This window comes from Aquarana catesbeiana, linkage group LG02, assembly GCF_042186555.1.
Source record: "Aquarana catesbeiana isolate 2022-GZ linkage group LG02, ASM4218655v1, whole genome shotgun sequence".
Taxonomy (NCBI): domain Eukaryota; kingdom Metazoa; phylum Chordata; class Amphibia; order Anura; family Ranidae; genus Aquarana; species Aquarana catesbeiana.
The window spans coordinates 575786951-575800774 of NC_133325.1; the positions used below are offsets into that span (position 1 = coordinate 575786951).

At 44.5% G+C, this 13824-nt stretch overlaps 1 protein-coding gene across 1 annotated transcript in view; it reads right to left on the reverse strand.

The window, feature by feature from the left end:
• LOC141128688 (uromodulin-like) overlaps nt 1-13824 on the reverse strand; it is a 66065-nt gene that overhangs the window by 25088 nt on the left and 27153 nt on the right. Inside the window, exons 5-6 of the mRNA XM_073616122.1 lie at nt 9825-10045; nt 6865-7019 (exon numbers count right to left, since the gene is read on the reverse strand). Coding sequence (XP_073472223.1) covers nt 6865-7019; nt 9825-10045 — 376 coding nt within the window. The remainder of the gene's footprint in view (nt 1-6864; nt 7020-9824; nt 10046-13824) is intronic.

Sequence of the window (13824 nt, forward strand, 5' to 3'; positions counted from 1 at the left end):
CGACGTGCACTCGGCTTAGTCATTCGGGTTTAGGCTGTTTCATAGCGCAAGCGTACCTGGGGTGAGCTTTGTGGCATGTGAGACAGACATGAAGTAGTTTGCAGTGGGGGAAGTTACAACCCCCAAAGTTGAAGTTATTGCATATGGCTGCTCCCCCTAGTGCCTGGATGGGTCGTCCTAATCTGTCTGCCTGAGCCGGCTGAGTAAATGCCGTTGAGTGACGAGTGACGCTGGGAAAGAAGGGAGGGTTGGGGGGGCGTCTGCCACCTGACTCGGAGCACCAGTTGGCCGTATGGGTGGACGACTGGCAGTTGGTACAGAGTGGGGAACGTAGGCCAGCGAAATGGCGACAGAACAGCTCTGTATCGATGGTACTCCAGTTGGTTTTTACTTGAAACTGGGAAAGTCTAGTTGCTGCTTTTGCTGAAAATGACCTGTGATAGTCATAAAAAGGAGCATCCCCCATATTTACAACCTAGATCTACTATTGCATGTAGGTATAGGTCCAGCTCCTCTCTCCTGTTGGGGTTGACCGTGCATAGCACGTCTCTGAACATGCCAAATGCTAGTACGAACTCCGCAATATTGAGTTTGCGGGTAAGCCTATGGTCTTTGGCCTTTAGGACGACGGAAACGTCTCCCCACGCATAGGACTTGTTTTCGTCTGGGTCGTGTACTGCGATGAGGAGGGATGCCAAGTTAATGTCCTTCCTGATGCCTGCTGGGACGAGATGTGCGGGTAGGACGTAGGTATAGATGTCGGGCGTACCTGTAAGGAGAGGCATGGGGGTGGCGGTGGTTACTGTAGATGGTGAGGGTGCAGCTTGATGTACCTCCAGGGTTCCCACTCTTGTCTGGACATCAGTGACTGCTGCCGATAGTGTGGTCACCAAGGAGTGCAGCTGAGTGATTGCTGATGAGATTGACTGTAGTGATGCCTGGGTGCCCGATTGGGCTGCCGCTGGCGGAGGAAATAGCAAGCTGAAAAGCTCAGCTTTCCTAGCAGTCGCAGGGAAAGGTATTCCCCTGCGCCGTAGTTCAGCTGTAAGCTTGGGGATGGTCCAAGCTCTGAGAGACTGTAAGTCGTCGTTTGCTGAGTCTGCCCCAGGTGACGACGGGGTGGAGGCGAGGTCCTCGCTGCTGGCCTGCGACATGGTGTCCGCTGCCTTGAAGTCCTAGTAGTGGAGTTTTAGTTTTTTGAGGTTGAGACTTGGGTCGACCGGGAAGCTGAGGAAGATACTGTCCACACCTGTTGCAGGATGGATCAACTGAAGAACTCTACTGACCTGAAAGGGGGAAGGGTTGGAGAAATCGATGAGTAGCCGTGTTGCTACGAAAGATGAATGGCTGTATGAAGCCATTTCGTAAATGTTTGCGGTGATTTAAAAAGTAAAAGAGTTTTTTTTTTTTTTGGAATGTGCGGTGGGGTTTTTTGCTGTGCCGGGGGTCTTGGATCACTGAGCCGGTATGCGACTGGGCTGGGATTGGTTTGAATGAAAGAAGCATGCTGTTGGTGAGTGCTTGTATGCTGAAGATCCGAATCGCAGAGCCGCTGTTTGCGACTGGACTCGAATCGGTGGGATGAAAGAAGCACACTGCTGGTGAGTGCTTGTGTATGCTAAAGATTTGAAGCATTGAGTCGCTTTTGCGACTGGACTCAGATCGGTCGGATGAAAGAAGCACACTGCTGGTGAGTGTTTGTATGCTGAAGATCCGAATCGCAGAGCCGCTGTTTGCGACTGGACTCGGATCGGTGGGATGAAAGAAGCACACTGTTGGTGAGTGCTTGTATGCTGAGGATCCGAATCGCAGAGCCGCTGTTTGCGACTGGACTTGGATCGGTGGGATGAAAGAAGCACACTGCTGGTGAGTGCTTGTGTATGCTAAAGATTTGAAGCATTGAGTCGCTTTTGCGACTGGACTCAGATCGGTCGGATGAAAGAAGCACACTGCTGGTGAGTGCTTGTATGCTGAAGATCCGAATCGCAGAGCCGCTGTTTGCGACTGGACTCGGATCGGTGGGATGAAAGAAGCACACTGTTGGTGAGTGCTTGTATGCTGAGGATCCGAATCATTGAGCCGGTGTTGCGACTGGACTTGGATCGGTTGGTGATGTTTGTATTGCCAAGGATCCGAATCTTTAAGCCGGTGCTGCGACTGGACTCGGATCGGTTGGTGGAGTTCGTTTTGCAGAGGATCCGAATCTTTGCGCTGATTATGCGACTAGATTCAGATTGGTTGTGGACGTAAGGGGCTCAAATGAGGAACGGAGAAAGGCAGTAAGTACGGATGTGTGCGCATAATCGAGTAAGACCTACGAAGTTGTAGGTGGTTTACGAAGGGGAACATAAAGTAACGGTTCGGTAGCAGGAAAGCACTACCTGCGACAGTGAGTGTGGGACAATTGATAAAAACCTACGACCAATCTCGAAGGACATGCAGTGAGTTGGTAGAGTCGGCCTCTGCAATGCATCTGATATGAATCAGTTTGTAAAACATTAAATTAATCCGATATAAATCGGTAGTAAGGAGTATCTGATACAAATTGGTTGTAGAGTGTATGCCATCCCTTACTGTGAAACTGAACACCTATCAACCACCCATCCCCCCAGGCTAATCAAGTGCAGAGAAGGCACCAGGTGGGCTCAACCACACCTCAATCAGCCACAGAAACCTATACAAACGATATATGCTGATCTCCTAATGAATGAGATGGCAACCCCATGGAGCATGAATTTTTTGACCAGTGAAGCCTATTGCGAGTGATATTGAGAACGACCGACAGTGACTGGAGGCTTGGGTCTACGAATGAATCGTATATTTGTCAGAAGGAACTTTACGAATGTACTATGCCTGTGCCGAATGATGTCGGGACATGAGCGACAACAACTCCGGGGCAGGTTTTTTCATGAAATGGGTGCAGGATAAGAAGCATAATAAACCGCAAGATTTTGCACATGACACGAAAGTTTGGATACTACCTGCGACCGTGAGTGGGAACCGCCGACGAAGACCACGAATGAAAAGCCGGAGTGCACCTGCGATTGAATGCACAGACTGCCGAACATGAGGTGAGCTGGGAAGAGTCAGCCCTGTGATGTGAGCTACCGCGCACTGGAACTGACACAGACCATTGTGGATGGTCTGGCTATATACCCTCCGGGCTCCTCCCATAATTTCAGGCCGGTAAACCGGCCTTCCTATATATGTGTGTATATATATATATATATATATATATATATATATATATATATATATATATATATATATATATATACTGCGCTTGTGTCCCAATAAAACCAAAAACAGCTAGCACCACAAAAGGCAATTATGTGCTAAAGAACAGTGTAAAAAATGTGCAGCGCTGTTTAAGTGAAAAAATGTATATGTACTAGGACCCTAACTAAAGGGAACTACTAAAATTATAGTGGGTATTTTTCGATCCATGTGTAGATATAAATAACTTTTTTGGAAAAGATCAGTATGTCATTGTTAGAAACACACAATGTTAAAGGGTTATAACATTCATATGTACCATAATGATGAATGTTAGATATCATCCCAGATAATGTTTGTTTAGACTTTCTAACCAATGAAACCACAAAGCTCCTGATTCACTCCCTGGTTATCTCTCGCCTCGACTACTGCAACTCCCTCCTCATTGGCTTACCTTTAAATAGGCTATCCCCCCTTCAGTCCATCATGAATGCTGCTGCCAGACTCATCCACCTTACAAACCGCTCAGTGTCTGCTACCCCCCTCTGCCAATCCCTCCATTGGCTACCACTCGCCCAACGAATTAAATTCAGAATACTAACAATAAGTTATGAAGCCATCCACAACTCTGCCCCCAGCTACATCACTAGCCTAGTCTTATAATACCACCTAATCGCTGTCTCCGTTCCTCCCAAGACCTCCTGCTCTCTAGCTCGCTCATCACCTCCTCCCATATCTGCCTCCAGAACTTCTCCCGAGCCTCGCCCATCCTCTGGAATTCCCTACCCCAATCTGTCAGACTGTCTCCAAATGTATCCACCTTTTGGCGATCCCTGAAAACTTTCCTCTTCAGAGAAGCCTATCCTGCCTCCATCTAACAACTGCACTATTTTCTCCATTAGCTCATCCCCCACAGCGGTTACCCTCTTGTATAACTTGACTCTCCCTCCTAGATTGTAAGCTCTAAAGAGCAGGGCCCTCTGATTCCTCCTGTATTGAATTGTATTGTACTTGTACTGTCTGCCCTCATGTTGTAAAGTGCTGCGTAAACTGTCGGCGCTATATAAATCCTGTATAATAATATAATAATAATAGACTAAACGCTCAATGTTTTTTTTAATTGTATTTGTATACAAGAAAGTTGAATCATTCATCATTATGGTACATATGAATGTTATATCCCTTTAACATTGTGTGTTTGTAACACTGACATACGGATCTTTTACAAAAAACTATTTTATAAATACACATGAATTGAATACCCACTATAATTTTAGTTGTACCCCTTGGGGTTCTTGTACATATATTTTTTTTTTACTTGATCAGTGCTGCACATTTTTAAATATATATATATAATATATATAGCACAGTATAATATACAATATAAAGTTTAAGAGGTTGAAACAGTTATCTATGCACATAACCGGGCATGTCCCCGTAAAAAAAAAAAAAAAAAAAAAGACACCAAAATTGCGAGAAAAACTCCAAAATGATTGTAATATTTCCCCTCGATTTCTGTCACTCTTATGCCCTGTACACACGGTCGGACATTCCGACAACAAAATCCATGGATTTTTTCCGACGGATGTTGGCTCAAACTTGTCTTGCATACACACGGTCACACAGAGTTGTCGGAAAATCCGATCGTTCTGAGCACAGTGACGTAAAACACGTACGTCAGGACTGTAAACGCGGCAGTAGCCAATAGCTTTCGTCTCTTAATTTATTCTGAGCATGCGTGGCACTTTGTGCGTCAGATTTGTATACACACGATCGGAATTTAACCGATTGGATTTTGTTGTCGGAAAATTTTATAGCCTGCTCTCAAACTTTGTGTGTTGGAAGTTCCTATGGAAAATGTGTGATGGAACCTACACATGGTCGGAATTTCCGACAACAAGGTCCTATCACACATTTTCCATTGGAAAATCCTATCGTGTGTACAGGGCATTATACTTATGCCCCGTACACACGATCGGCAATTCTGCCAGCAAAAGTCCGATGTGAGCTTTTGGTTGGAAATTCCGACCATGTGTATGCTCCATCGGACTTTTGCTGGTGGAATTTCCGCCAGTAAAAGATTGAGAGCATGTTCTCTATTTTTCCGACAGAAAAAGTTCCTATCAGAAATTCCGATCGTCTGTAGAAATTCCGACGTGCAAAATTCCTACGCATGCTCGGAAACAATTCGGCGCATGCTCAGAAGCATTGAACTTCATTTTCTCGGCTCGTCGTAATGTTGTACGTCACCGCGTTCTTGACGGTCGAAAGTTCAGAGAACTTTTGTGTGACTGTGTGTATGCAAGGCAAGCTTGAGCGGAATTCTGTCGGAAAAACCATCCAAGGTTTTTCTGATGGAAATTCAGATCGTGTGTACGGGGCATTAGACAGGAACTAAAGAAAGAGGTGTCAGTGGGACAGAGAGATACATACAGCAATAAAGCCTGTCAGAGGATCTAACCTTCCCTAGAATATTTTTGTTCCTGTCTGTTTCTATTGAGGAGTTTTCCCATGACTTTTTGTTCTTATGACACCCTGTCACCAGCACAGGACGTATAGGGAAATCTCACCATTGGGGTTCACAGACAGCAATAAAAACTTTGACAGTGGACTTAAAATGTAAGTTTACCTTTACAGAACATAAAAGTGAACTAACACCCTACACACTCCCCACCCCCCTGTCCCTGCTACACTTACCTCCGTGGGTGATATAGTTTCACTGTCCACACAGCCCAGTACAGCAATCCTGAGGTTTGAAAAATGCTCTGTTCTTCCTCTTCTTTCCCTAAGGAATCTGGGACAGATCAGAGCGGTTCTGATTGGTCAGTGTTGAAAGGGAAGAACAGAGCATTTTTCAAACCCCAGGACTGCTGCACCAGGCTGTGTGGTCGGGGAAACTGTATCCCCCATGGAGGTGAGTGCAGAGGGGATGCAGGCAGTGGGGAGGGTATAGGGTGTTAGTTCACTTTCTTTATTTTTTCTGTAAACATGAACTTACACATCAACTTCTGTTGAACAGGGATTGTCACACACTGATCAAAACTGAGCTGGTCCCTGCTGAAGCGAACAAATTTTGGTCATTGTTTGGCCAGCTTAATGTGTCTGAACTTCTGCTTTTGATTATCCTTTAGCTTTCAATTATGATCATGTCTTTATTTTCTGTTGATCCTGCAAAGCCCCCTAACCCCAAGTAGCAGTCTTCTGCTGATTATGACACAATTATAGTTTTTCAAGAAAGTTGATTGATCCCAGAGCTAGCATCTCAGTGCAAAAGTGCAAGTGCTGACCCTGGGTGATGCCTGAACAGAGGTGTGCCGGCATTCTGGAGAGAAAAGCAGATTAAAGCATTGTCTTGGAGAAAACTGTGATCCCTGTGGTGGATCCATTGATAAATTACACTTACTGATTACTTGGCATTCACTTGAACATGACTAAAAAAAAGCTAAGGTTTGCTTTACCACCATTAGATACAAAATATGGATATGGAAAACACCTTAGATTCACAAAATTCAGTGCTGCGTACATAACATTTATGTTTAATTACTACAAACATCATAGTTAATGGAAATGAGAGGTTAGTGAAAGAGAAGGAACAAATATGATTGTATATTACACAAGAAAATCTCTATGTCTTATATTTTTTCTTACTGTTGTGTAATATTTCCAGGCAGTTTCAGACTTGTTTGCATATTCCGATTATACACACAGGTAAAGTTAAAGCTGATATTATTTCTTGTGATGATGGGTTTATCCAGGATTCCAATGTAAATGGTGTTGGAAATATTGATATTGGAGGCATCACCCTGTGGATAGAGTCCAGTAATTAGCAGTGGAAAAAGAGCTTCATCATAGAGACAGGTTACTTTCAAAACTCACTATCTAGTGGAAATGAAATCTGTCAATCGTTGAGTCTAAAGGCCCATACACACGATACGAAAATCGGATGGAAAAATTAGCACGATGAGCTGTCTGGTGATTTTCAGATCGTTAGTACTGTGCTTTTGACAGCCAATTTTGCTTTTTCCCCAGACAAAAGCTGGATGTGCAGACTATGGTGTCCGTTTATGAAGCAGTGAAATCTATTCACTGCTTCGTTCTCCAGCATTCACAGTGAAGATCTTTCTCCTCTGTGTGCCAGTTTATGAAGCTTTGTAGATCGCTTCACCTTCTGAGGAGTGAAGAGATCTACAAATGCTTCCAACAGTGGAGAACGTTCCCTGATACTGGAATCTTGTGAGACTTTACGAGATTACAGCACCAGAAATACAGAGATGTCCGTTTATTAAGCAGTGATAAATTATCACCGCTCAATACACGGACAGACGGCGTGGATTACTGTTAATAAAATATTGAGTCCCCCTACATTATATACATATGTATACACACACACACATTATATATACATGTATATACACACACATATTATATATATATATATATATATATATATATATATATATATATATATATATATATATATATATATATATATATATATATACACATTATATGTATATATATGTATACACATAAATATGACAGGGGGACATGCTTACAGTGTTGGGGGGTCTGAACGAGGCATAAGGAAGTTAATAATCTTCCTCCTTCCCCCTTAGATCCCCCCAGATTTCCTCTTCACTCCCCGATTCACCACCTCTGAGCTGGTGAACCTAGGAGTGTGAATTCTGACACAGATCGCCAGTGAAGTGATGAGATCACCGCTTCATAAACTGGCCGTTACTGTGTCATTCAATGAGGATTCTCCGTGTGTAGAGATAATCGGCGGGAGAACAAGTTCAAACATGTTCTCTCCCGATTATCTCTGTTTCATAAACTGTTTATGGACTGTGATCAGCGGCAATCCTCGGGATCACCGCTGATCACTGCTTCATAAACGGACACCTATAACATTTTTGTCGGATGTGAACTCAACGTCCAATTTTCGTTTCATTAGTATGCTTTTTGTACGAAAAAAAATCGTAAGAGCAAGACTATGCATGCTCAGAAACTAAAGAATACATATAAAACTATTTAACACATTACGTCACTTCTGACGTTGTATTCAGTTGTATGAAAATATTGGTATTGTGGGTAACCTCTTTACTTTCGACATGAGACTAGCATACCACAAAAAATAGACGTTCGTTTGTCCGAAAATCAAAGCGTGTGTACGAGGCTTAACAAAGAACAGGCTTCCCATAGCTATAAGGATGCAGCCTGCGTCCAGAGCCGATCACTTACATGTCAGTGGCTGTGATTAACTGCGAGAGGCGGCAACCTCCCATTGATTTCAATGGGGCTGCCACTTACAGCTAATCCTGGGAACCCCCGCTGGGGTTCTCGCATCTAATCGCAGTGTGGGTGCATTTGCAAATGTGAATGCTCCCTTAATACATCCCCCCCCCCCCCCCCGTTCAAATAAAGTTTTTCCTGTGTTTATTGTCATGCCGCACTGCACAATAAGGTAAATTACATTCTCTATGCTGCCCAGTCAGTGCCTGGTGCACTTCTTTTATGCAGTTTTTTGCCCCATAGACTTTAATGGGAGCGCATGTAAACTGCATGTGCAGGCATTATTAGGCTAGGTTCATATCTATGCGGGTTTTAGTACATTTGCAGATCTACACAAACACACCACAATTCATTCAACATTTTTTCCTATGAGTCCCATTGACATTTTTGCAGTTTTTCTTTTTTGGAAAGATGCAGGAACTTTTCTTACATGCAGAAGGTTGCATTTTTGGTTCCATAGATTTTAATGGAACTGCATCAAAAACATATATGTGTTTTTAAATCGCTTTCGGTAGGGTTTTGTGTTTAACAACCAATCTTCTCCCCCTACCAAAAAATGCATCAAAAATGCACCACAAAAACACTTAAAAAAGCATCAACCTTACATGCATAGATTTGAACCTAGCCTTAGTGCGTTTTTGGCAGAGTTTTGTGTATAAAATCCAACCTCCTCTTCCTACAAAAAAAATTTAAAAATGCATCAGCGTGAAAAAATGCATCAAAAACACGCAATGTTGCACTGAAAGACTCATCATGCTGCAGCTGCACTGGAGTGAACCTAGGCTAAATAGGAAGTCTACTGCGCATGTATGGCCTGGCCGGGAGAGTTTTGTAAAGATCTGTGTAGCACCCAGTGACCCCAAACATAAAATCTCCATGAATCATAGATTGGTAAGTGGAAACCTTAGGGGGCTTTCTCGGGGAGAGCAGACTTGCATTTCAAGAATAACCACAGTGACCCAATGAGAAGGTCTTCTCTCACTGTCTATCGACAGGAAGGTAAACACATTGATAAAACATTTTTCAGAAGTTCCATATTGTCACCAGTCCGGATTTCTGTTTTAATTGATGACAGGGAGTGAGGGAAGAAAAAAATCTCTCTCTCAAAAAAAAAAGTTGACAGAGTCCCCTATCTCTTCTGTGGTCTATCCTATATGAAATGAAAAATATTCGTCTGGAGTTGGGCTTTAGCATATCTCTTTAAAAAAAGTGAAAACAGATTGCTGAGTGTCAATTTTTCCAGAAAAGTAAGGTACATACAAATCTAACACAGGAGTTGTTAAAATGAATGAATAAATAAATCAATAGTGTTCTACCGTCACTGTGTTTCCACACCAATTGGATTCTGCTTTGGTCTGGAGAGAAGTCCCTTTCAGCCCATTGATGGAGTCTGAATATGGGGTATTGCAATCTATTGATGAGTCCCTCAGATGCATTGTGGAAGAGTCGAGACCAAGTGCTTCTAGCTTACATTTACTGACTGTGACTGTCATTGCTCTGTTTTCACAGGTGACTGTAGTGTTGAAATCAGAAAGTTCTGAGAAAGTTCAGTAAAAGAAGAAATATAAATCAATCAGTGGGCAATGTATACAAAAACTGTTCTTTTATAGATCTACATTGATCCTCATCTTACTAGTCACTACTACTTACAGACACTTTCAGCCATATGGCCCAGTGCCCTAATAAACAGAAATAAGCCCAACTGAACCCTTGTAATCTGTTACTGTGATGCAGCCAGGCTGTATATACAATAATAGATATGGGGATCGCTTTCCTTTATTTATATTTCAATACATTTTTTATTAAACAAGCAATGTATTATCCGTGTATGAAAACATATAATAATTTCAATGGTACCAGAGTACACATCTTGACATATGGTGTAAATGGAAAGTACAGATATGAGTACAGCAAATAGTCATGTAGAAGTATTTACTATATAACCCCAGCTGCCTCAAATATGATGAGCGATCCGATCAGACGGGGCTCCTTTTTTCTTTCAAATTGTTACAGCGAGAGGTAAATATCTTGTACTGGCCGCACCTAGGAGAGTCAGACCTCAGTTCTCTCACACAATACACGGCTCTCCAGTGTCCCCTCCCCCACACTGCTCCAATCAACTGCATTCTGTCTCCCCGAGTAGCATTGTTTATATAAACCGTGTTCTGGGAGAAGAGATGTCAGACCACTGGAGAGACAGAACAATGCTTTGTGTGAGAGAGCCGCGTTCCAACTCTCCTATGGGCACACAGCACAGGTATTTTAACCAGCACTTAGTTGTGGAAAAAAGTAAATGAGCCCCATGTTTATTACTGTAAGGTATATGCAGACTGACAACATTATAGTAATAAATAGCGAGAGTTCAATTGCACTCAACGCCAACTTTCTATTCAACACTGGTAAAATATTCAACCCATTTTTATTTGAATCCAATTTCGAATAAAGGCAAGCTCATCCCTACTGTCCATCCAGTTTTGAGATTTTCACAGCTCTGTCACACAGTACAGACCCGTCTGGCAGAGCAGGAAACTCATTTTTTCTCTACAGTAGTTCACTTACAGGTCCTGTCACTCCATCAATCTGTGATTGGACAATGAAAGAAAAAGCAGACTCATGGGATCATCTCTCTGTCACTCTGCTCTCTACTCCATTTAGGCTCCGTTTCCACTTGTGCAACTTGTCCTGCGACTTGGGACTGCAAAGTCACATGACAAGTTGTTCCCCATGATTTCCAAAGAGTACTGTTTATATCTGTGCGACTTCAAAGTAGTCTCTGCACTACTTTGGTCCGACTTTGATGCGACTTGAGGTCCATAGACCTCAAGAATACACAGACATTTCTTCAAGTCGCATCAAAATCGTGCGACTTTCAGGTAGCAATAGTGGAAACCTAGGCTAAACATGTTCCTTTCCCTGCAACACAACTGATTGACTCTTGTGCTGCATTTCCCTCTCCTATCTGACCTCTCCTATACAGGGAATAAAAGGAGGCCGATACTAAGTCATATTCATGTTCTTATATTGCTTGCATGTAAATAATACATGTAAGGGTTACATCATCACACAGTAATAATAATTAGCAATAATAAATATACACATTTCATTAACCTCTACAGTATATGTCAGCCCCATCCTGTCTCTGATCTGACCTGTTTGTTAACCCTTCACCTCCCTTGTCCTGCACATTAACCCCTTCACCTCCTAACCCCCGTCTGTATTACCTGTATACTTAATGTACCTAGTACAATACCAAGTGCCATATTTTAACCCCTTTAATACTGGCATGTTTCTTCAGCTCCCAAAAAATTTAGCAAAAAATCAGATCACCTTGGGGTGTCTACTTTCCAAAATGGGGTAATTTCGGGGTGTCCATTTTACATTTGCTATGCTTTAAAAAAAAAAGACAGGTTAACTTATTTTTTTTTCATTGTTTTTGCTCTTTTCACCTAAAAGAAAACGCTTATGAGGGAATTCATAAGAGGTGTCGTAGACATCCAATAGAATTCTGTTGGGATGTAGCACTAATAGTGTTGGTGTTTGTGCTCAATTCATGTATATGACAGGATCTGTCAGTGTCTGCACTGAGGAAGGAGCGTTCACACTGGACATTCCTTCCTCAGTGTGTGCCCAACTTCCGTCCCTCCCTCCCTTCTTCCCTCCTTCCCTCCCTCCCTCCTTCCCTCACTCCTTCCCTCACTCCTTCCCTCCTTCCCTCCCTCCCTCCTTCCTTCGCTCACTCCTTCCCTCCCTCCTTCATTCCTTCCTTCCCTCCCTCCTTCCCTCCCTCCTTCCTTCCTTCCCTCCCTCCTTCCTTCCTTCCCTCCCTCCTTCCTTCCTTCCCTCCCTCCTTCCTTCCTTCCCTCCCTCCTTCCTTCCTTCCCTCCCTCCTTCCCTCCCTCCTTCCTTCCCTCCCTCCTTCCCTCCTTCCTTCCCTCCCTCCCTCCTTCCCTCCCTCCTTCATTCCCTCCTTCCCTCCCTCCCTCCTTCCTTCCCTCCCTCCTTCCTTCGCTCACTCCTTCCCTCCCTCCTTCATTCCTTCCTTCCCTCCCTCCTTCCCTCCCTCCTTCCTTCCTTCCCTCCCTCCTTCCCTCCCTCCTTCCTTCCCTCCCTCCTTCCCTCCTTCCTTCCCTCCCTCCCTCCTTCCCTCCCTCCTTCATTCCCTCCTTCCCTCCCTCCCTCCCTCCTTCCTTCCCTCCCTCCTTCCCTCCCTCCTTCCTTCCTTCCTTCCTTCCTTCCTTCATTCCCTCCTTCATTCCCCCCTTCCTTCCCTCCTTCCTTCCCTCCTTGATTCCCTCCTTCATTCCCTCCCTCCTTCCTTCCCTCCTTCATTCCCTCCTTCCCTCCCTCCTTCCCTCCCTCCTTCATTCCCTCCTTCATTCCCTCCTTCGCGCCCTCCTTCATTCCCTCCTTCGCGCCCTCCTTCATTCCCTCCTTCTCTCCCTCCTTCCCTCCCTCCTTCATTCCCTCCTTCTCTCCCTCCTTCATTCCCTCCTTCCCTCCCTCCTTCATTCCCTCCTTCCCTCCCTCCTTCATTCCCTCCTTCCCTCCCTCCTTCCTTCCTTCCTTCCTTCATTCCCTCCTTCATTCCCCCCTTCCTTCCCTCCTTCCTTCCCTCCTTGATTCCCTCCTTCATTCCCTCCCTCCTTCCTTCCCTCCTTCATTCCCTCCTTCTCTCCCTCCTTCATTCCCTCCTTCTCTCCCTCCTTCATTCCCTCCTTCCCTCCCTCCTTCATTCCCTCCTTCTCTCCCTCCTTAATTCCCTCCTTCCCTCCCTTCCTTCCTTCCTTCCTTCCTTCATTCCCTCCTTCATTCCCTCCTTCCTTCCCTCCTTCCTTCCCTCCTTCGCTCCCTCTTTCATTCCCTCCTTCGCTCCCTCTTTCATTCCCTCCTTCGCTCCCTCCTTCATTCCCTCCTTCTCTCCCTCCTTCATTCCCTCCTTCCCTCCCTCCTTCATTCCCTCCTCTTCCCTCCCTCCTTCCTTCCTTCATTCCCTCCTTCCCTCCCTCCTTCCTTCCCTCCTTGATTCCCTCCTTCATTCCCTCCTTCCCTCCCTTCTTCCTTCCCTCCTTCCCTCCCTCCTTCATTCCCTCCTTCTCTCCCTCCTTCATTCCCTCCTTCCCTCCCTCCCCCTTCCAACCTCCTTCATTCCCTCCTTCCTCCCTCCTTCATTCCCTCCTTCATTCCCTCCTTCATTCCCTCCTTCTCTCCCTCCTTCATTCCCTCCTCATCCCTCCCCCTCCTTCCTTCCTTCCCCCATTCCCTCCTTCATTTCCTCCTTCCCTCCCTCATTCCTTCCCTCCTTCATTCCCTCCTTCT